This window comes from Natator depressus, chromosome 6 (assembly GCF_965152275.1).
Source record: "Natator depressus isolate rNatDep1 chromosome 6, rNatDep2.hap1, whole genome shotgun sequence".
Taxonomy (NCBI): domain Eukaryota; kingdom Metazoa; phylum Chordata; order Testudines; family Cheloniidae; genus Natator; species Natator depressus.
This window is the reverse complement of record NC_134239.1, coordinates 115,713,208-115,736,053: the sequence shown is the minus strand read 5'-3', so window position 1 is coordinate 115,736,053 and position 22,846 is coordinate 115,713,208. Positions and strand designations below refer to the sequence as shown.

The 22,846-nt window shown below is 43.5% G+C and overlaps 1 protein-coding gene across 4 annotated transcripts in view; it reads left to right on the top strand.

Annotated features, from left to right (window-relative positions):
- The window catches only part of BRF1 (BRF1 general transcription factor IIIB subunit), a 227,545-nt gene extending 216,388 nt beyond the window's left edge, over positions 1-11,157 (top strand). For all 4 annotated transcript variants that reach the window (XM_074956371.1, XM_074956369.1, XM_074956372.1 and 1 more), the window contains 2 exons: positions 2,586-2,754; positions 7,196-11,157. In XM_074956371.1, coding sequence (XP_074812472.1) covers positions 2,586-2,754; positions 7,196-7,233 — 207 coding nt within the window. In that variant the 3' untranslated portion in view covers positions 7,234-11,157. The remainder of the gene's footprint in view (positions 1-2,585; positions 2,755-7,195) is intronic.
- Positions 11,158-22,846: the final 11,689 nt, after the last annotated feature.

Below are 22,846 nucleotides of genomic sequence, written 5' to 3'. Positions count from 1 at the left end.
GACGCAGTTATACCGACCAAACTCCTGGTGCACATGGTGCTATGTTGACAGGAGGGCTTATTGGGGAGGAGGAGTACTTATACTGATAGGAGAAGATCTCCTATTGGCATAGGGCGCATCTTCACTAAGCACCAGAGCTGCGCAGCTGCACTGCTGTAAGTGTAGACAAGCCCTTAGAAAATCTAAGATGGAATCCTTAGTTTGCCTGTGTGATCAGCTTGATTTCTCACAGGTTTGGGTGGAATTTGATATTTGAGTAATTAGATGGTGAGATTTTTGGGATAGGGGTTTTCCGTTACAATGTCATACAGTGCCTAGAACAATGGGGCTCTGATTTTGTTTGGGGCCCCTAAGAGTTACTGTAGCACAAATAAATAAGAGAGGAATTTCCATGCTGAATCAGATCCTGTCTCCAGGAGCAGCCTGCACTGGATAATTCAGAAGGTGCAAAAAATCTTCCTCCTAACCTCTACTTTGGCTTAAGCCTAGTGCTTAATATCCCCTCCAAAGTGGTTTAACATTAACTATTATAACTCTGGATATTCTTGTTATTCATATAAATAGCTAATGCCTTTTTGAATCTTGCTATGGTTTTGGTCTTAACGGCCTGATGTGGCAATAAGTTCCACAGTTTAATTGCATACTGTGTGAAGGAGTGTTTCCTTTTATCAGTTTTGAATTTGCTGCCTTTTAATTCATTTGAATGTCCCCTTCTGGTTTAAAGAGACAGGAAGAATAGAAGTTCCCAGTCTGACTTCTCCATACCATACATTATTTTACATACTTCTAACATGTCCCCTCTTATTCATCTTCTTTCGAATGTAAACAGTCCCAATCTTTTCAGTCTTTCCTGGTGATGACTAGTGGCAAGTAATATATACATTCTCAGTTCTGCGAGAGTTAATCATACTGTGCCAGATTCTCTGGAGATATTCTCTGGACAAAAGGGAAAATCCAGCATCATAGAGTTGCTGGAGACAGCATAGCTACCTCCTCTGTCAGCTTCCCCTCTGTAAAGGGGAGAAGAGGGAGGGGCCTGGAAGGGCTGAGCTCCACGGCTGCAGGGGGAAGTACTTCAGTAACCTCAATTAGAGCAAGGCCCTTCCTGCTCTGGCTTAGGGTCCGGTGGTGCTGAATCAGGGAACTGAAGCCAATTTCACGTGGCTTCTACTTTCCACAGCTCAGACACAAGAGAATCAGCGACAGTGTCTTCTTTTGCTTTTCCTTTGGTCTCCATCTCCCTGCTGTGTTTTCCTCCCTCCCTGCTTGCTCCATTGCTCATGCTCTTTTCCCACTTTACCCCCCTTTCTCCTTCTCATCATCTCTACAAATGCCTCCTTGTTGCCTAATCCTCATTTTCTACTGCGTGTGCTTTCCTGATGCTTGGTCCCCATCTCTGCTCCTTGGAATTTCTTCCCAGCTGCTAGGTCTTTTTACCCTCTCCTACGCTGGAGGTATTGCCTCGCTGTCCCATTCCCAGAGGACATCTTAGCCCAGTCGTCAGGGCATTCACCTGGGATGTGGGATACCCAGGTTCAAGTCCCTGCTCCAATTCCTATCGAATTATTGGTGCAAAGTGGAACATCTCCAACAAGAGAGATTGAAAGCCTGACCTCAGAATAGCCAGTAAGCCTGGTGGTCAAGGTACTCACCTGAAATGTGGGAGACTTGAGTTCAAGACCCTCCTCGAAACGTGGCAGAGCACATCCCAGGTGAGTTCCCTGACCACCAGGCAATTGGCTGCTCTGGCATGGGTCCCTCTCTCTGTTTTGGATTCATCCCTATGCTGAATGGGAAAAATGTTGAAAATCTCAATATTCCTCACCAGATGAGGAAACCATTTCCTGCCGAGCCTTGCTGAATTGGGGGCCTTAGCAGCAATAAGACAGACTCCTCATCTCTGAAAAAGTGTAGACAGCACCATGTGAACAGTCGGCTCTTTGTGGACCCTTGGCATGTGTTCTCGGAGCCACCAGTTCCCAACCCACTGTTCTGATAACCTAGAGGTGCCAGTTTGTGTAGCTAATGTGTTATTCTATTACACTATTAACAGTGTTGTCTAATGAGAATTATTGTCACGCTCTGGATTCTGCTCCAAGAAAATCCAGCCTGATCTGTCAAAACTAATACACATCATTTTTTTCTGATATCAGAGTGCATTTTGCTCTCATTAAAGTGATAATAGCGGTGCCACTGTGTAATAGCCCTTATCTGAACCAAACATAATGAAGGAAAACACTGCAAGCTTCCCCACAGAGCTCTGCGAAAGCACCTTAAGCTAGTTTTACCTTGCACTTGCGAGAGGGTTGTGTTTTTCTTTCACTCTATTTGACTGTTTCACTTTGAGTATTTGCGGGGCTTTGAAATACTTGAAATCTGAACATTTCTTTCTCGTGCACATTCACAGTACTTTCCACCGTGGACGTTAAATGTTCCCCAGAAGTGTTAAGCTTCTTAGGCTGGGCTTTGGCTTTGTTAGAGGACAATAGTGCCAGCTGCTCTGACCCTTTCATTTGGAGATTTTAAGGGAAAAGAGTTGGCTACAAGGAATGGTATACTTTAGTATCCCCCTCTCTTGTTCACAGGTAACCTTTCCAGTTTCACAGACAGAAGGGCCAGAGCTTGAAAAACCAGAGAATGTTCTGGTAGAGAGTGGACCAGTATCATATAACCATGAGGAAGAAGTTGAGGAAGAAGAAATAGAAGAAGAGGATGATCACTGCATGAGTGCACTTCAGTTAATGGGAGGAAATGGTAGGTCTTGATTTTAGATAGTGCGACCTATTGACTGTGCACAATTGTGAAGACGCAGAAATTACCAGACCAACTTCTGTTCTTTGTAAAGGACTCTTTATTCCAGGGGTTCTCAAACTTCATTGCATCACGATCCCTTTCTGACAACAAAAATTACTACATGACCCCAGGAGCGGGGACCGAAGCCTGAGCCCACCCTGGGGCCAAAGCCAGAGCCCAAGGTCTTCAGCCCCAGGCGAGGGGCCTGTAACCCTTAGCCCTGCCACCAAGGGCTGAAGTCTTCAGGCTTGGGCTTTGGCCCTGGGCCGCAGTAAGTCTAATGCCAGCCCTGGCGTTACACCCACTTTGGGGTCCTAACCCACAGTTTGAGAACCGCTGCTTTATTCTTAAAGAGCTATTGGAGAAATAAAAAATATTAGCTATTTTTGAAAAAAAGGCCACAGCAGTGTTAACTTGAGGTACCAGATGAAATGTGAACACCCAAAGTGGTGATGGGTATGATTAGAACAGTGCTAATCGGTGTGATGCTGGACTGTACAGGCCTGGTATGGAGATCCTTTCCACAGCGTGTCTGGGGCAGGGGTCACAGGTATCCCTGCACAGCTTCTCTGTCCATCCATCCCCTGCACAGCCCCTGGGTGAGGCTTAGGTGGTGCAGTGAGCCTTGCACAGGCCCCTCCTCACTGCTGGGGGTTTTAACCCCACGTACAGGATAATTTAGCATACATTTAAAAATGCTTTTTCTTTAATAATGAAAAGGTAGCTTTAGCAAACAGCTAAACATGTCAGACACCAAGAGCAAGGCTTTGGCTCACGGTGATTCTTACTTCAGTAAATAAATCTTTTTATTTGCTTTCAGTAAAAACTTGATATCCAAATTACATTTTTCTTTAACAGTTCTGGCTGGTGATCTGTGTCACTGCAGCACTCTGGATGTGCAGATCCCTCTGCTCAGTCTCTTCACCCCTGCCCCCTAATTCCTACCATGCAGGAGTCCTCCTAGAGGCTCACGTACTCCCGCAGCAAGAAGCAGGATTTACCCCTTAATGCCACAGTGCAACTTTCTGGAGGGCTTCCCATAATAAAATCCTGGGATCCTAGCTGTAGGATACTGGCTTGTCTACACACGGGTTATTCCCGAATAGCTACTCCACTTTAAATTCACTTTCTGCCTTATTCTGGAATAACTCTCAGGTGTAGTAGACAAGCCCTCAGTATTAGATGAGTCTTCAAACATCATCTCTGGGTTAAATGTCATGAGAAGTGAGGACTTTACCAAACATATTGTGATACGGGAATCACAGCCAGTGTATTCTATTCACTAAACCACGTGTGTATTAAGGTCTGTGGGTGGGATTCACAAAGAGGACTTAGGCTGAGCATCACAGTGCCTACATTGTCCTGCTACCAAGTGGAATTCACGACCCCGAGTTAGGCAGCTAGGCTCCCTGTATGATGCACAGGGACAGTGAGGGGCCTAAAAAAGGGGTTTCACAGAAGCCAGCACCCTGAGCAGGGAGCTGCCTAAGCTAGCCAGCAGGAAATGCTGACGAGAAGGGTGGGGCCTAAGCCCTGCCCCTCAAAGGGAGATGGACGCCTACCTCCACTCCGGATTCACAGCCATGAACCCTGGCCTGGACTTACGGATGCATAAGCTAGGACAGTCCTTTCTTCGAGAAAAACTGAGGAGGAGGTGGTGTTGCTTACCCCCAATGGCCTCATGTTAGAGCGTGGACCCGGGATGTGGAAAACTTGTGTTCCAATACCCACGCTGCCTTATTTGGAACAGGGGCTTGAACGTGGGTTTCCTACATCCCAGGTGCTTGCCCCAACCACTGGGTTATGAGCTGTTCTGGAGTGGGTGTCTCTCAATCTCAAGCTGTGCCACTTTGTATAAATAATTATATATTCATTGTGCCAGAGAAGGTGTGTGTATGACTCTATAAACCAGTGGTTAGGGCGCTAACCTGGGAGGTGCAAGACTTGCATTCAGGTCCCCACTCCACATCAGGCAGAGTGGGGATTTGAACCTGGGTCTCCCACATGCTGTGTGAGTGCTGTAACTGCTGGGTTATTACATAAAAAGGTGGGGCGGGCCGGGAAGCATCACCACCGACTTCTCTGGCTATGGTTTGCATGGGGCCCAATCTGGTAGATGTGCTCCAAGGCAGCCTCTGAGCACATCTACCAAGCTGGCCCCCCAACATGATAGGTGGTGAACGCCTAGTTTGTGAATCCTGCTGGAGCTTAGGCAGTAAGTTGCTCAGTGGTGTCAAGACTGAGGTGGCTATGTGCATGCAGAAATGTAGGTGTCTAGGGGATTTTACCAGTGGAAACCTGGGCCCCTACAGGGCTAGGCAGCAGCTTGAGCGGGATTTTTGAGAATGTAAATATTGGACTTGCATGCCTAAATGGCAGTTAGGTACCTAAACCCCCCTTGTGACTCTCAACTTTTATGTTAACCAGAAGCCATCATTTAAGCAGGTTTCTGTATTGATAGGAAACATTGATACCCTCTCTGCAGTGGTATTTCATAGTTGGACATGGCTGGATTGATTCTTTATTTGAAACTTCCTCTTACGTTTTAAACTTCGGATGTATGCAAAAATTATCTTAAAATAGAATGATGCAATACGCTAAAGCAAAGTGGGAAGAAGGTTTGTGCTGGAGCATTGATTTATTGTTCAAGCCTCCCCATCACTGGTAATTCAGCTGCAGACTTTGATGAAGCTTTTTTGTAATATCTATGGATTGATCATAAAGGAATGTGTTGCTTTTAGGTTGATTTCTGACTGGAAAATAATTTCTGAACCAAAGGAAAAATACTTTGTCACTAGTGTTTATTATTAGGATTATGTTCCCAAGAAAGTGCACCCGTCTGGGTGGGTGGATCTGTGTTTAAAAATAGTAGTAATAAAGCCCGCAAAGTAGTTTAAAGGTCACTGAGCATTTTTTTCTCCTTTGTGTTACTATTTTTAAAGCATTCTGAGAACATTGCACTACCCTCTCTCTGGTTCTCTACTGCAGCTGAAAGAGCTGAGTATTTGCATTATTAAGAAAAATAAGTTAGGAATGTTGCTGGAATTAAAATTGAGGTGTTCAGAATGTACTGCCAGCAAAAGAACTGTTTTGTTTGTCTATTCATGGGTCTTAGACCTCCCTGATAAGTGGAGGGGAACTGCAGGAGATTCAGGTGATGAACTTCGCCCTTTCTGTACAAATCACTGTGGATTACATTTGTTTTTTTCTGCAGAGCATTCATTAGCTTGTGTCTCTGCATGAAACCCTGCACCACCTCTCCCCACATTGATGGTGGAAGATAAAGATTAAATTTACTAAACAGTCACATATAATAGTAAAAGTTAGGGTCCATTTTGCAACAAGGAGATTTTTGTCTGGTTAATTTGTGAAATACGCAGAAAAGAAATTGGTTTATACAGAAGCACGTACAAATGTCTTGTTTTTTCCCTAGACCTCAGCAATCCGCACTGCTCTTAAATAGCTGTACACAGAAAGGATTCTGGGTAATGATTGGCAAAGAGGCACAACTGGCCATTTAGGGTATGTCTACACTGCAGCTGACTCGGGCTCGGGCTGCTGGGCTATTTAATTGTGGTGTAGACGTTCTAGCTGAGGCTGCAACCTGAGCTCTGCAACCCTCTCATCTCACAGGGTCCTAGAGCCTGGGCGCCAGCCTGAGCCCAGAAGTTTATATGGCAGTTAAACATCCCTGTAGCCCCTGCCTTGAGTCAGCTGACATGAGCCTGCCATGGGTTATAATTCCAGTGTAGACATACACTAAGAGTTTCTGTTTGTAGTACTACTGGATCCAGGACTTCTGAAGCCAGATGTCCTAGTTGAAGTTTGTTGTTGGGTGACATTTTGCTTCTTGGGAATCTTTGGGCACAGAAGGGTGTTCCGGAGCTGCCTTTGAGTCTGGGTAGGTTCTGTTTAGAAATCCTTCAATGATTTAAACAAATTCATTTTTTTCTTGGCGCTCATGTTTAGTTAATCGTGCCCCCTTGTAATGCACGTTGCCATTTATCTACCTCCATGTTCCAATTTACTTTTGACAATCAAGTTTGATCTCTTTAGCCTCTAAACTAAGCTGAATATTTTGCATATCCATGTGCCAAGTCTCCGTGAAATTAGGGTCCTAAGGCTCAATATAGAGCCTTTCTTAATAAGTGCAGTGCTAAACATATATATCTAGGCTCACAAGTATTTTTGAGTTCATTAAGGAGAGCATATAGCAGATTTTCTCCTTAGCCTTAAGAAAATGTATGAGTTTGTTGTTTGGTTAATTAAAAACATACCAACTTGTTACACAGCATAGAGACTGCTTGAATTTATAGTTTGACAGCTGTAATATTTTCATTGCACTTTTCTTATTCTCGGGAACATTTTCTTTTCTATAAACCTTTTTCTCTATATGTTTCAGATTACGGCTGTGATATGGACGATGACGACGGTTATTAGTCCTGTTTGCTTCCAAAGGAGATGTAGTAATTTGTGATTCCAATGACTTTATGAATGGTGAAAGAAGCTGTCTGTGATCTGCAGACGTAACTGAACAATCCTGACTTTTGTAAAGAGAATTTTAGTTGAGTGTTGATTCTGGTCAGTTTACATTGACCTATAACCCAGCAATAAAGTTTGGGTTTATTGTACTTGAAATTTTTTTTGGATCATGTTTTGAGGAAGGAATTAATGGAAGTAATGTTTCCAGAGAACAAAGAAAAATAGCCTGTATGCAGAGTATGTTGTGGTTAGAAACTACATGTCTCTCATTTGATCCTGCTTCAGGCATGCTACTGAAAAGTAACGTATAGAAGAGGAATAAATTATAAAGTAAGTAAAACCTCCACATACATCTTTGAACTATACCAATGTTAATTCTCTCATAATGCTATAATGAGAAAAATGGATAATCTAATCTTTATTATTAATATGACTCTGCCATTGTATACAAGCTTCCCTACTTGATACTCTTCCAAAAGTAAATAAATTAAGGGAAAAGATATAATTCTATGGCAGTATCTCTTTAAATTAAATTAATCCTCAGAAGCTAAATATGTGCTTACGTACATTAATAATAGAGTCGTGTGTTCCTCAAGAGATGCTGACAGTAGAAGAGAACATTGTCACAGAAGGGTGGTTTCTACTGCTCTGTAAATGCTGAAGAAGTATTTGTGGAAAAAATGGTTAGATAAAGGCAAAGCATCTATAGGGAAAGCAGGAGACACTGCTGTGGCCAAATTCATTCCGGTGACTCTGCATGACTATACTGCTGTGGTGTCATAGGACTGCTATGGATGTGATGGTGGAGGTTGGTGCAGTAGGGTGACTATTGCTACTGTTAGTGACCTGCTGCATTCTGGCTGGGTTTGGGACCAGACTTGCTCTGTGTTGCAGCCACACAGAGAACAGCCTATCTCTAAAGGTCTAGGGGGTTTTAAATAAAAAAAAAAAGAAGAAAAAAGCTGAGCTTTTTGTATAAATAAGCTAGTTTCTGATTTGACTGAAGTTTAATTTAATTTATTTAACTTTTTTATTGGTAAATTAAAGGTCACCCATAGGGCAACCAGATTGGCTCAGCTTGACTTTCGTTTTGTACAGTAACTAACAGCATTATTGCCAGGACTCAGGCCTCTGAAATCCTACACTTCAATACACTAACACTTCAACACACTGTCTGATCCCAAAATAGAACAACTCATCTGAATTCTAGCTCTGTGGGATAAAATCAGGCCTGGTGTTGGCAGATTCAACTCCATCGACCCTGACCTCCCTCTGCCCTCACCTTTAGGGCCTGATCCAAAGCTCACTGAAGTCTGCGGAAAGACTCCGGTGGACATTAATATGCTTTGGATCAAGACCTTAATGATGTTGGGAGCCACTGGAGTTCTGACATTTTCGTCTTTCTCACCTGGCTGTTGACAGTCAAGGAAGCTGCACCATCTGCCAGAACCAGCCCAGCTCAGGGAAGGTTAGTTACACATCTCTTAGCAAAACAGTCTTCCCTGAGCAGGGCTGCTACAGGTCAGAGTTTGAATCTACTCTCTCCCACACTGGTGAGAAGCACCCCATTTATTATTAGGCAGAACACTCATCACAGAAACACCATCCTCCTCTTCCCTCAGCTCTGATTGGGGAGCTGGAAAAATGTGCCTCGCACACGGAAAGGGAAGTTGGATGTTGGTGCTTCTCCCAGGAGCCCGAGGAGAAGGAGATTGAGCAGCTCCTTTGATCACCACCAGCTGGGCTGACAGAGACGGAAACAGTGCTGTCCAGACTTCCAGTGACATTAAAGAGGGCAGAGGCACTTGACCTTCCCTCCTGACAGCCAGTAAAAGGGGGTGGGGAGAAGTAAGGGGAGGGGAGAGGTAAGATGAGCAGCAGGTCCTTGATCCCACACAGGGCTTCATTGGGACACAATTTTAATATTGGTTTGGCTAGTCAATGTAATGCTTTGGCTAGTATGTGTCTGCTCGATATTTTTGAGCCCTGTTTCTGCAATGGCTGTGAGACGGCCTGTGCTGTTGCAGAGTTTGGGTAGCAAAATGAATGGGCTTTGGAAAGATTTTTGCAGTTGGAAAGAGGAGATTTAGTGTAATTCTTATGGGAAAAGCTGGTACTCTATAAGGAAAGCTACAGATGTTTTCTGGCTGCTTTGGTAGCTACACAAATGCTGCTCTGAGAATTAAGTTATGGAGTTAAACCTTTTCTATCTGCACCAGAATGCAAAATCACGCTATTACATCATAATAATTTTAAAAATACCAACCCAGGTGCATTATGCCTCTGCAAATCTATGGTATACCTACCTAGGCCAGTTAGGTTGAATTTGAATATTGCAGCACTCTGCCCAAGAGCAGTATTGTTCCCAGTATATTCTCAAAATCTGGATTTTACTCCAAGGCACAAATTATTTTATACACCGGAAATAAACATGCGTATTGACTCCCGGAGGATAGAATACCCTCTTGTCTCAAAGGTGTAGTGTTGGCTCTTGAAGAAGCCACTGAGTTCTTTATTGCTGAGATTCTCTCTCACATTTTTCGGTGTAGATTTTCATAGTTTTTTTACAGCCCTCCCACCCCCCCAGTGGAATACTAAACCAGCTGCCGGGGCAGTGGCTCATTAGACTGGGGAGCACAGTGGAGTCCACTACACTCGAAACAGACAAATGGGAAATGAGAATTTCAGTAATGGGTTGGGTTTCTGGAAGCTTTATTTTCCAAACTGGAGACAAGGTGTGCTTCTCCATTTAGGAGGGGAAAATACTTGCAGGGGTTTTGGGTGCTCTCATAAGATTCAATCAGAACATGCTATCTCACAATCTACCATAAAGGCACTTAGAGAGGACAAAAAGCCCAACAGTTCCATAGCATCCCAGCACTGCTAGTGAATTTAACTCTATATGCCATTGTATAGGAGCCTAAATGAAAAGGGAAGGGCCGTTGTGTCAAATAGGGAGAATGTAAAGATTTTCAAACCAGTTGCATACATCTTTAATTTGCTGGTGACTAGCTGGGATTTTTATAAGTTTCCTTCCTTTGTGATTTAACTAAGCTCAGGAAATGTAAACAGATTAGAAGATGCTAGTTTCTGTTTTTATAACCACTTATGAAAATGTAAAAAGGTTAACGTAGCATTAACTCTGTTTACTACTGTTAATGTATCATAGTGACCTTGCAGAAGACGTTTTGCTGCATTGTAGCCTGGATTCCCTTGGAGTAATTTGGACCCTGCTTTATTCAGGATTCTAATGATAATGAAGAGAGATTATAAGGCTTCAGCATGTGTTGTTCTTAGATCTTTGTACTAGAACCCACATGAGATACGTATCTGTATAAAGCATAGAGGTCTCTTGCTGCAAGTCACTTTGACAGGCAAAACCCTCCAGCTGTTGCATTGTATTTGTCTGCCATGAAGCCTCTTTAACACACATTACGATTGTGGGAATAAAATATGAAAGAGGAATAAAGAAAGTAACAAGATTGTTCACCAGGATAATTGCATTTTCTGTGTCTTAATCTTGTATGACGTTCTTTTGAAGACGCTGTGTTCAATTCAGCAGATCTTAAATGGTGCCAGACAGCCTTATGTTGTGGGCTACATGTTCATCTAAAAAGTTCTTGCCATCCTGATCGCTTGTCTGTATTCTTTTTGGATTGTATTGAAACTCTCTCGTCCACAGATGTATGCTGTTAATGTGTCCTTTGCCCAGTACTACTTTTTATTTTTGTATTGAGTCTACACATTTGATTCAGTTACTGCTAAGAGAATTACAACTGTTCAGTGTAAGCATATGTATCTTCTTTACACAACCACAATATGAGCCATGTTCAGCTTTTTTATTGTAATATATTTGCTGTAAATAAATCCCCCCAAAAAACCCTTGCATTTCCCATCTTCTATGATGCATTCTTGCAAATTTCTGATTCCTTCATCTCTTGATTCGTATGAATGTTTGCTTTTGATTGCTTTTTTGTGTGATTGGTTGTAGTGGACAAAATCTGTAATTTAGAGCCTTCTTTTGTTTCTAAAATGGAGGGCATTTCTAATCAGGCAAATGTGTTTTACATAGTATTGTTCCACTGATTATCTATAAGTGTAGATAGCTTCTGTAAACTGCATAACATGAACAAGATCTTTCTATTAAATCATGTAATTTTAGTGCAAATAGGAACAATATGGTATGTTTGCTCAATAGGAGTGTTGTTCTGATGCTCATTTTTGAAGAGTTGTATCTTGACAAACAAGATGTGCATTGACTTCAAAAATCATTCTATTGTATCAACATCTGGATACCACAGTTTGGGGGTAAAATCCACATCTACCCTCCTACTCTTATTATTTGCTGAGTTTTGAATATAGAGCCTAAGGTTGGACCCAGAGGAACATCTGCTACTGAGGTTTAATGAAACGTATTAAGGTGCACAGTAATATGAAAAGCAATGCTTTAAAACTGCATTAAGCACACATTGTCTCATTCCAAAATGAGCAAACATACCTATAGTGAATTAGATGCAAGGGGCTTTTACACACTGGTTACTGCAGATTCTGGTATACTGCTATGCTCCAGCAACTTGCTCTAGGTTGGGGTCTCAAACTCAAATGACCACGAGGGCCACATGAGGACAAGTACATTGGCCTGAGGGCCGCACCATTGACCCGCTGCCCCGGCCCCGCCCCCACTCCACCCCTTCCATGAGGCCCCGCCCCTGCCCCACCTCTTCCCACCCCTTCCCTGCCCCCAGGGGGTGCAGGAGGGGTGCAGGGTGCATCGGGGGCTTGGGGTCAGAGTGCAGGAGGGGTGCAGCAGGTGGCTCAGGGTAGGAGGTTGGGGTGCAGCAGGGGGCTCAGGACAGGGGGTCAGGGTGCAGGAGGGGTGTGGGGTGCAGCAGGGGGCTCAGGGCAGGGGGTTCAGCTGCAGGAGGAGTTTGGGGGGCGGGTCCAGCCCGGCGCGCACTGGGGGCTGGACAGGCTCCCTGCCTGCCCAGCCTGCCCCCGCGCCGCTCCAGGAAGCGGCCGGGACCTGTAGGAGTGGGGGAGGGCACAGGGGTCTGTGTGTTGCCCTGGCCTCTCCTCCAGGTACCTCCCCCGACACTCCCATTGGCCGGGAATGGGGGGGCCGCAGGGAGCTGGTGGGCCGCAGAAAATAACCCCGCGGGCCCCGTGTTTGAGACCCCTGGTGAACTTCACCTTCCACGTTTGCAAAACATTTTTTTTTATATAGGTTACTTCTCAGCTGAAACAACTTTCTCCCAGCAGTAAAAGTTGGTTCCTCTGGTGAGTAACCCCTCTTCATTTCCCCTCATTAACTTTCTTTTGCCATCCTCATGAAATTTAAGCTTCTTTTTCTTGCCATGGCAACCTGTACAACTGAGCTCCTGCAAAACTCTGCTCACTCTTGCTCACTCTTCTACTTTCCCCAAGCTGCTCAGTTTACCAATGTTGATGTTGTCCAATTTTTGCCTCTGGGCCTACTTCCCTACAATCCTCCCTATCTTTTCCACTAGGTTCCTCCTTAATACATCTCCTCCAAAAGGTGTGCAAACCGCTTCCATCCCCAGCATGCAAAGCACAGCAAATGCAAACAACAAATATGGATTTAAAACTGCAAATGCTCAACTTCACAACAATCACCTAACATCCATTCCTTCTGTACATTGTGTTTAGGTTGTAAGGTCTTCAGGGAATGGAACTTGTAAACATTATCATATTTTAAAGACAAGCTCTTCTCCCTACATCTCCTAAATTAGTGGGTATTTCCCATTCCTGTTACTTAAAATAAAATCCCACAAATGGGTTAAAAAATTCTTCTCCCATCAGGAAGTTAACCTGTGCTGAGTTCTTTGCAAACTTTTATAAAGCTTTGAGTTGCTGCTGTGAGGCCACTGAACATTTGCTTATAGATTCATGTATTTTAAGGACAGAATGGACCATTATGAGCATCTAATCTGACTTCCTGTGTAACTGAGGCAATACAATTTCACCCAGTAATTCTTTCATTAGGCCCAACATCTTGCTTTCCTTACATAGCATCACTGGAAACAGTGCTTCTTGTCAAGCAATAACCAGTATTGCCAAATCCAAACATTCACAAACCATGAACGAGCTCCTCCCCACCAAAAAATTATGAGATTAGCTTAAAAATCATAAGACTCAAAAATAAATTGGGTGGGAGTTTATTTGCCTTCTGATTTTTTTCTAAGCTTCTTAGGTTTCATATTTTCAAGCTTTTTTCTGCAGTCATGAGGAGCTAGAAACTTTCTTTTAATAAAAATGGAAGTTGAGATTCTCATCTAATCACATGACTCCAGGAGTGGGGCTTTAAAAATACCAGATACTATGAGATTCATGATAAAATTATGAGAGTTGGCAACACGATATCATGTCTAAGACCAGGATGTGGTGGCAGTCTGTATCTATGTGACTCTAGTGAAACTGCAGTTAGAACAATGTAGATTTCTGTGTTCCTCAATACAAGAAAGATTTTGACAAATTAGAGGAAATTCAGACAAGGACAATAAAAAAAAAAATATAGCACCAAACTTTGTGCTTGCCGAACAAGTGTTCTTCACTGTTCTGTGAGGAAGGTAAGTAGCATGGCACTTATTTTACAGGTGAGAAATACAAAGGAGAGAGGTTACAACTTGACATGAAACACAGATGAGAAACATTCTTAGTATTCTAATTTAGGCATTTCTGTCTCCTAGTACTGTTTTAAGGCCAGTATCATGCATCTCTTTCAAAGTTAAAAGATTGAAGGGACTGGTCATGGGGGGGAGATTAAAAATAATATTTATAGCTTCACTGGACAGCTGAGCAGGAGAAGATGATGAGATCTACATGTATTTGACTAGAGTAAACACTAAGCAGAGAAAAGAGTTGTTTAGATGGTCTGACAGACTATAGTTCGGAGTAAAGGAGTAAAACTGATCAAAGATATTCAGGCTAAAGATCAGGAAACATTTCATAACAGTGAATTCCATTAGGTATGGAAGAGTTACAGCCTAATGGACTAGTCCTACTTTCCATTGTTCAGTCACAACTCAACTGGCCAAAGCACTCAACATACAGCATGGAACAGTTCAGCATGCGTGCAGCACAGGAATGGACCCAGTAGGCCATTAGCCTATCTGTGAAATCTTGTTCGTTTTTATTGCAATTGAGAAATGGAAATACTCAGCTGTACCAACTTTTAGGATATCCTCTCTCTTTTAATCAGGCTGCAATAGGGTTTCTAAGTTTACCCTGAGGCTTCGTACAGTTTTGTACAACTAATTAATTGTTTCAAGCATTTCCAGTTATATGCTTTTGGCATGGCTTTGTGTACCAACCTCTCTCTTCCTTCCTCACTCCCTATTTAAATTCCATTTTTCTCCCCTGAACAGGAATGAAATCTGCTAGACTTTCAGAAGAACAACACTTTAATTTCTCAATCGCTTGGATTTTTATAACCAATCTGACTGGTTAAAAAGTTGGGCACATGACCAACCCTAGGGTTGTGGTATCATCCTCCCAAAGAGCACATAGTAGCATATAATGGAGGATAATTCTCTACCTCTATCATGGATGGCTGATGCAAACCTCCTCAAGCAATCCAGCATATATTGTAATTGCAAGGTTCCCCACAAAATACCACCCTGGAGACAGGAGCTTCCTCCTTGATGTAGGTCTCCTAAAGTCTTCAGTCTCAGGCCTGGTCTAGACCTAAAACTTAGATTGACCTACCTACATTGCTCAGGGTGGTGAACAATTTTGTGCCCTGTCCAATGAAGTTTGGTAGACCTAATCCTCACTGTGGATGCAGCTAGGCTGCCAGAAGAATTCTTCCATCAACCTGGCTATCGCCTCTCGAAGAGGTAGATTTCCTACAGCGACAGAAAAACCCTTCTATCACTGTGGCAAGCATCTACACCACAGCGGCATAGCTGGAGCACCACAGCTGAGCCACTATAGTGCTTGTAGCATAGATTCTGTCTAATCAGAGTGAGATCCTAGCCAGGGCACAAGGAGAGCATAAAGGTGATTTGATTGTGTTACCTACTGAGGGTGTGGAAACCTGTAGCAAGAAGGAAAAGATTCCTGAGTTTGTGTGTGGCAAAGGAAAGGAGAATGCATCTAACCTTTTATCTAAGAAGTCTGTAAGTTTGCCCGAAAGGGGATTGTATAGGAATCCGCCTTATGGGCCAGAGGTAATTCTGGATGTAAGTGAGACCCAGAAAGAGTCTGTTGTTGCTCAGGAAAGTGTCCTCTAGAGCAAGCCCTAGGTAAAGAGGGTAAGGGCAGAATTTCTGTGAAGGGTGAATTGTTGCACAGAAAAGCCCTAGGGAAAGGAATCCTCATGGTAGTTTACTGCAACTGAAGGGTGTGAAAGTGATTTAATCAAGAAAGTTTCAGTTCCTAACAGCCAGAAATTTTCTGTTGTGAATGAAGCCACTGACTTTCCTGTTGAAAGATCCAGTATGGATAGCTTTGAGAAGGTCTCAGATGGAGTGAAAGCTGTTAAGAAAGTTAAACAGTCCTATAACCAAGTGGCTGTGTTTGGCCAGCTTGTTGGGGAGACAAGGTTGTTGAGAAAGGAATGTCTCCATGCTAGTTCTGTAAGTGAACAGTATGTGGCCCAGGTCAAGATGGGGACCCTTAACAAAGAGAGCCCAAATTACAGCCCTCCAGACTGGAGCGCTGGGAGAAGACCCAATCCTAGTTTGACCCCCGGGGGTTTTGGGGTGGCAAAAGGCACGGGCCGCATAAACCTTCCCACATGCGGCATGCAAGTGCTATCGACCACCCCCAACCTAAGGGAGGGCATGAAACTGGAAGGGCCTGGTGTAACTCCCACCAAGGAACGGGAGAGATGCTGGGGTATCCATGGGAACGTTGGTGGCTTCAAACTTCCCCAGGTCACCGGCTAAAGTGACCCCGCTCAGTTCGGTCTCGAAGGGGGGAGAGATGTGATGAAGCGGAACTGTTCTTAATGTTTCCTCTGAATACTGTAGGGGTGCCTCAGTTTCCCCTATGCATTTCTTAAGTCTCTAGGTGGTGGGATAAGGGGGTGTAATTGTTGCAGAGCAAAGGGCCAGTGTATATAAATGGCCAACACTCTGTCTCCTGGCAACGGATGGCCTGGGCCCTTCCCCCCTGCAAGGTGAGAGCTAACGGGTTGCAGAACAAAGGAATCCGGTGACCTCCTGGCCCAGGAAAGGGGCAAAGCCCAGAGCAGGAGGGGCTGGGGAGAGTTTCAGTTTGAGGCTGGCTGGGGACATGGAGTGAAGTGCAGACGTGGTTGTCTGGCTCACTGGCCCCCAAAATGGACCCAGCTGAGGGGTCCTGTTCTCTGTACCTACAAGCTCTGTTTTAGACCCTGTTCCTGTCGTCTAATAAACCTTCTGTTTTACTGACAAAAAAAAAAAAAGTAAAAGAATCACCTCTGTAAAATCAGGATGGTAAATACCTTACAGGGTAATTAGATTCAAAACATAGAGATCCCTCTAGGCATAACCTTAAGTTACAAAAAGACACAAAAACAGGAATATACATTCCATTCAGCACAGCTTATTTTTCTCAGCCATTTAAAGAAATCAGAATCTAACGCGTATCTAGCTAGATTACTTACTAAGTTCTAAGACTCCATTCCTGTTCTGTCCCCCACAAAAGCATCACACAGACAGAGAGAGAGGCTTTGTTTCTCCCTCCTCCCAGCTTCTGAAAGTATCTTGTCTCCTCATTGGTCATTTTGGTTAGGTGCCAGTGAGGTTATCCTAGCTTCTTAACCCTTTACAGGTGAAAGGGTTTTTCCTCTGGCCAGGAGGGATTTTAAAGGTGTTTACCCTTCCCTTTATATGTATGACACATGCTTTAAAAACCAAGGCAGACTGGCTAGCTTTTCTTGCATAGGTGATCATGGAAACAGTGGAGCTAGAATTATTATCAGCTGAACTCTCCTTATGAGCATAAGGGTATCAGTAGAACACTTTCTGAGTAAGTCTCTGTATTCAAAGAGATTTCCTTGCACAAAGTTTGCAAAGCAGATGTCTTTATGTGGTGAAGACCTTATAACTCATAGGTTCCAATGCATAAAAATATAGAGGAATAATAAAACACCTGGGACTATATGAATTATCCAAGATTTACGTCAACGGAGTTATGTTGTGTTACATCAGCTGAGCATCTGGCCTGCAATGATGGTCCCAAGAGGTGATAGCAGTAGGTGAAAAAAATTGCCCTCCAGTAACAATAGTTCTTGACATTGTGGTACATTGCCCCAAGCCAAAGCTTAGTACTGCTTACTCTGTTTGTACAGCACATCATACTGTCTTTCCTAATTAATTAGCAGTGGGGAGTGACCTATTCTGCTGCTGATAAAGTAAATTAGAGAATCAACTTTTGCAGTGAGACAGCTCCAGTGCATAATGCATTATTTTTTAACTCTGAGCATGGAAATGGCCCTGGCAGTCAAAACTTTCTCTCTCTAGCTAGTAATAGATTACTCTGATGCACATCTGTAATTGAATAATGAGTCTTCGGAGCATTGTCACGTCTGGGGCACATGCTTAGTCCTCATCTCTGCTCTTACGTCTCCCCTTTCTCTGAAAGCTCACATACACACCAAAACAATTCAAATAAGCTTTACAGGATGACACAGGGTAAGAGCTTTCAGAAGAAGGGGAGCTTTCAAAACTCCAGTCACTATTGTCAGACAGACTCTTGTGTGAAGCCACTGGGAAATTGTTTGCAACTTCAGGCTGCTGCACTAATTAAGTCGGACCTGCCTACTGCAAATTCCTGTAACCTCTGTCATTGTGTTGCCTTCCTGTATTATACCACAGCAACAGGAAACTTCTTAGTGGCCTTTGCCATAGGCAGGTATCTTTCATCTTGCAGCGCACCACAATAGGTTTTGTGACAGCACGTAGGAGCTGACTGCATTGTAGCTATCAAATACGCCACCTGAAACACACAGTCAGGTACCGCTATCTGAAAGAGCTATAGCTATCCCCTAGACAAGTGTCAATTACCAACCCATTCTGAGGATTTGGCGGGACTATGCAAAGGGTGATAGTGAGCCCTGTGCACCAGGCACAAACAAAGCTGCTATCTGCTATTATTTGTTTGTATCACAGTAATGCAAAGAGGCCTCACCCATGATTGGGCCCCATTATGCTAGGTGCTGTACAAACATAGTAAACAAAACTCTTCCTGCCCCAAAGAGCTTACAGTCTGACAAAGGGCAGGAGACAAGTAGTGTTCACACTATCTTACAGATGGCCAAGTGAGGCACAGAGAGACTAAAGGATTTGCTGAAGCTTGCATAAGAAATCTGTGGCCTTAACCCCAAGACCACCCTTTTCCAATAAGGCATCAGTGGGCTGGAAGCCAGGCATTGAGCTTGGAATGACCAGCTGTCCAGGTGTGAATTTCACCCCAAGCGAGCCCCCCATTCTAGTTATTTGCTCCCTCGGTATTTACTGTCTAGAAGCTGGCTGCTGAAGTACAGGAGCTCCGTACATCACAGCTTCATTTGTATGGCATTGTTCATAGCCCAAAACACTTTGCAGCGATAAATAAAATACTAACTGAGGGGGAGAGAAGTTAAATGACACAGGCAGGGAGAAGAGATGTTTCCTGATGAGATTGGAAATGAGATGTTGGGAGGGGGAAGTGGTGGAAGATAGAGGGAGACTGCTTTTGATGACCGGCCGGAGAGGAGACTCCTGTCACGTCGGATGTGGTGGGGCATAGAGCTGATGTTATCTGAATGGAAGAGGAAAGTAATCCCTCTACTCTGTGTACTGACATTCTCCCTTGTTTCATCGTGAAAGTAAGGAGCACATGTGGGTTTTGAATTGGCTGATTTCACAACAAATGATGGTTAAATCAGTTTCCTGTCACCTCGTGTCCTGTTCACAGGTATGGAACTAGGCCAGATTTCTTCCAGCTAAGAATCTGATGCACCCGCTGCAAAACAGATGCCAGCCCAAATCCAAGGCCCAGCTCGAGTTTGATGACAATGCAGAGGAAGCTACTGTCCCTGAAGAGAGAGCATATCATGTCCTGAGCTCTCAAACCAGGGTAAATCTTCAGGAACTGATGTTTCAGGTTCACTTTGGGCAGCTCAGTGGAGTTACTCCTGATTTACACATATGTAAATGAATTTGGTCCAGCACATCAGTGTTGCTCCCTGCTTTCATGTGTCATGTGATTGATAGATCTTTTCCTGTTTAATTTCTAGAAAACTAATTGAAACAGCAAGGGTGTTACGAGATCCTAGAACTGCAAAGGTCTTTATAGCAAGTAGAGAGAGGGCTGCTATGCTGCGCGTGTCGGCACGTAGCCCACAAATCCCCTATGGGTCTCTCTTCCTGCCTAAGTCCATATAAAATGCCAATCACTATGGTATTTAGTCTTGCCCTTGAGAGCTCACAAATGAATGTACACAGAACGTAATAGGTGAATGAAACCAACGGGTGGGATGGAGGTGGGTTGGGAGGATGCAATCGCCTTAAAGCAAACATAGTTTAGCCAAAAAGCAGAAGTCACAGCTCATCACTTGCCTAACCAGTGCCAGACGGGAGTGATTTGAAGTTTTTGCAGCTTGTTACTTCTGGAATGATGGTTTTAAACACAGACAGCCACATCCTCAGCTGGCGTAAATAGTCAGAGTTCCAATAAAGTAAATAGACCACTGCTGATTTATACTGGTTGAGGATCTGCGACGTAATCCTCCACTTAGGGTTATGTGGAAGTTCCATCTCTTGATCACTTTCAGGCCCCATCTGCCAGTCCCATCTTTTGGTCACTAAGTGCTTCCAGAGGAAGCATGCTTGAAACTGATGTGTTGGAATCCCTAGCATTTATAATAAATATTTGAGGTGTAAAATGTTAACAAAATGGATCGGCACTATACATGAAAGTGAAATCCTTCCTTTTTAATTTGAAAACCTTGTGATAACAGCAACGCTACAGTCCACAAGCATTATGAATAAAAATGTAGATGCAGTTAGGAATTATGAGATTTGTACAGAAATGTTCAAAGGACTGAAGTCTTGAGTCTCTTTAATTAGTGTTGGGAGTGAACATCCATTGAGTTTAAGTGAAAGAATAGCAGATTGTTGCCATGCTGTCTGTTTAAAATACATGGCTTGTTTTTCCCTTCGTACATTTCATTATGGAATACAATATTAAAGTTTAAAAAAAAAGTCTTTATTAGCTGGCAGATAGTTTTGCAAGTCTTTTTAATGAGATGACGAAGGAAACTTCGATGGCAGGCTTTTTACATTACACTACAGCTGACTATTGCCATCACAAAATCGAAGGGTCTTCCTTTATTCCCCTTGTTTTGGCAAGCTTGGTTTGCTTTGAAGCCAGAAGATTATATATAAAGAAACAGAACCAATAGATTTATGCAGGCCTAGTTCTCTTCCAGGGGTTTTACATCAGTGTAGCATCACTGATTTCAATAGTCACTCCATGATTTACACTGCTGTGGAAGGAGAATTGAGCATCATTATTGCTGAGCAATTCAGGGGATATGTTACATTTCTCATGTACTCGCATCATTTCATTTTCATTTTGTAGACATCAGTTACAGTACTTTTGTGGGCAGGTCAGCAGCACATCTGAACTTCCCAATACTTTCTGTTTCTAGACATATGAATTGCAGGATCAAAATTAGCCTTGGACATTTGCTCTGTCCTGCTACCTTGCAAAGCCTGGTCATGCCCCAATAGCGACTGCAGACGCAGCTTTGACCACAGTGTGGCGCTCTCAGGTGTGCTGTGTTAGCCTGTCAAACTAGCAGAGCGAACAAGGGGTGCGTGCAACTGGCCTCTGTTGACTGTGTTGGTGACAGAGTGAGTAACTCATGCAGCGGCAACCGCTAGGCCTGTTGTTTTAGTCACTAATGGATAAAATCTGTCCCAGACTTCAGCTCCTGCAAAAAGCCAACACCAGTATTCTTAGAGCAACCTGTTCTTCCGTTATCATGGGCTTTACCGTGGCTTCTCAACAAATTTTGTATTATGCACACAGTTGCTTTGTCTGTCCTGTGTCTCCCACTGGCCAGCTGATTCACTGCTCCGGATGCTGAGCTCCAGTAATCCAGGCCATCTGGGGTCTCTGAGCTAAAATTTGAAGTCCCTAAATATTTATACTGCTGTGAACAACGTGGAATCCAGTTGCCCTACTTCAGCTATTAACTCCCAAACAGTCATTTCATATGCCACGAAACAGTAGAAACCATCTTTTAAATATGTAACCGTGCTGACTGACTTTGTGCCTTGTAAATAGTTCCATCATAAATATCTTCGATTAACAATTTGGTTGTGTGTTTGCCGCTTTACAGCTAGGCAGTGTGACTGGTTCTGAGGCCATTTAGCAATGCTCACTGAGGCTAAATTTGGTATTTAAAAATGGCCTTGTGAGACAGGCAGCCCAGAAACTTTAAGAATGGAGCTAATTTAAAACATCTGATGTGCAGGCTGAATAAACTGCAGCTGGTTTGTTTGCACTGCACACAAATTGCTACTGCTGGCAGTTTTCTTTAAGTCTCCAAAGCGGCAACTTCTAGATACTCAGTGCTAAAGTCTAGGCTCTGGATAAAGCTACAGTGGGAAATTCCTAGGGAACCTACTTCCGGGCTAGAAAGAGCATTCCTTATAAACTCCCAGCAGCAGAAGAGTATGGTTTGTCAGCCTTAAACTGGAATTTCCTGGAATTTGTCAGTTTATTACAATTGCACTTTTATTAAACACCCTTTCTCTTTGCAATTGCTATATGCCATGAATCAGAGAGCAGTTTGAGCAGTTATCTTGCTCAAATGTAATTTGATTCTTCTCCCCTCTTAGTATTTGATGAGAAACCTTTGTATTTTCATGCTTTAATACAATCTGGCACATAATTACAAATGACTCATGGATAATCTCGGTCATGGAGCTCTCTGAAATTAGATGATAATTTAGCCTGGAATTTGTATAGCAAGAACTAAGGAAAAGACAATTATAATTATTCTAATCAAGATATCTTTTTCTTTTCCTTGGGTATTGCTCTGTGAACTGTTAGAGGCCTGAAAGTATTTAGACCGTTTCTGCCACTCACTGTCTTCTGAACAAACACTACTGATCACTGTGTATTTTCATCACTGTAACATCTCCTGGTAAGTGCTACTGACAAAGAAAAGTCTGTAATATATGAAAGTAGAGCAGTAAAAGTATTTGCTGAGGATGGTTGTGAGCACGGTAGCTGCAGGATGACAACCTCCTCAGAGCTTCATTCCAAGGTATGTAGATTCCCAAGATGACAGACTGTTGATGACAGAATGTTGCAATCACTTCGTACATCTGCTCCTGTGATGAGCTGGTGGGTGTGCCCCCCCGCCACCCATTGTGAGGGCACACTTGACTCAGGCACAGGCCTTGTTGGCTGCTTTCATGGCCCATGTCCTCATCCGGGACATTTGTAGGGCCGCCACGTGGTCTTCAGTTCACATGTTCACCTCGCGCTATGCGATCGTCTCCAAGGCCAGGGATGACGCTGGGTTCGGCAGGGTGGTCCTCTGTCCTGAGAACTTGTGAACTCC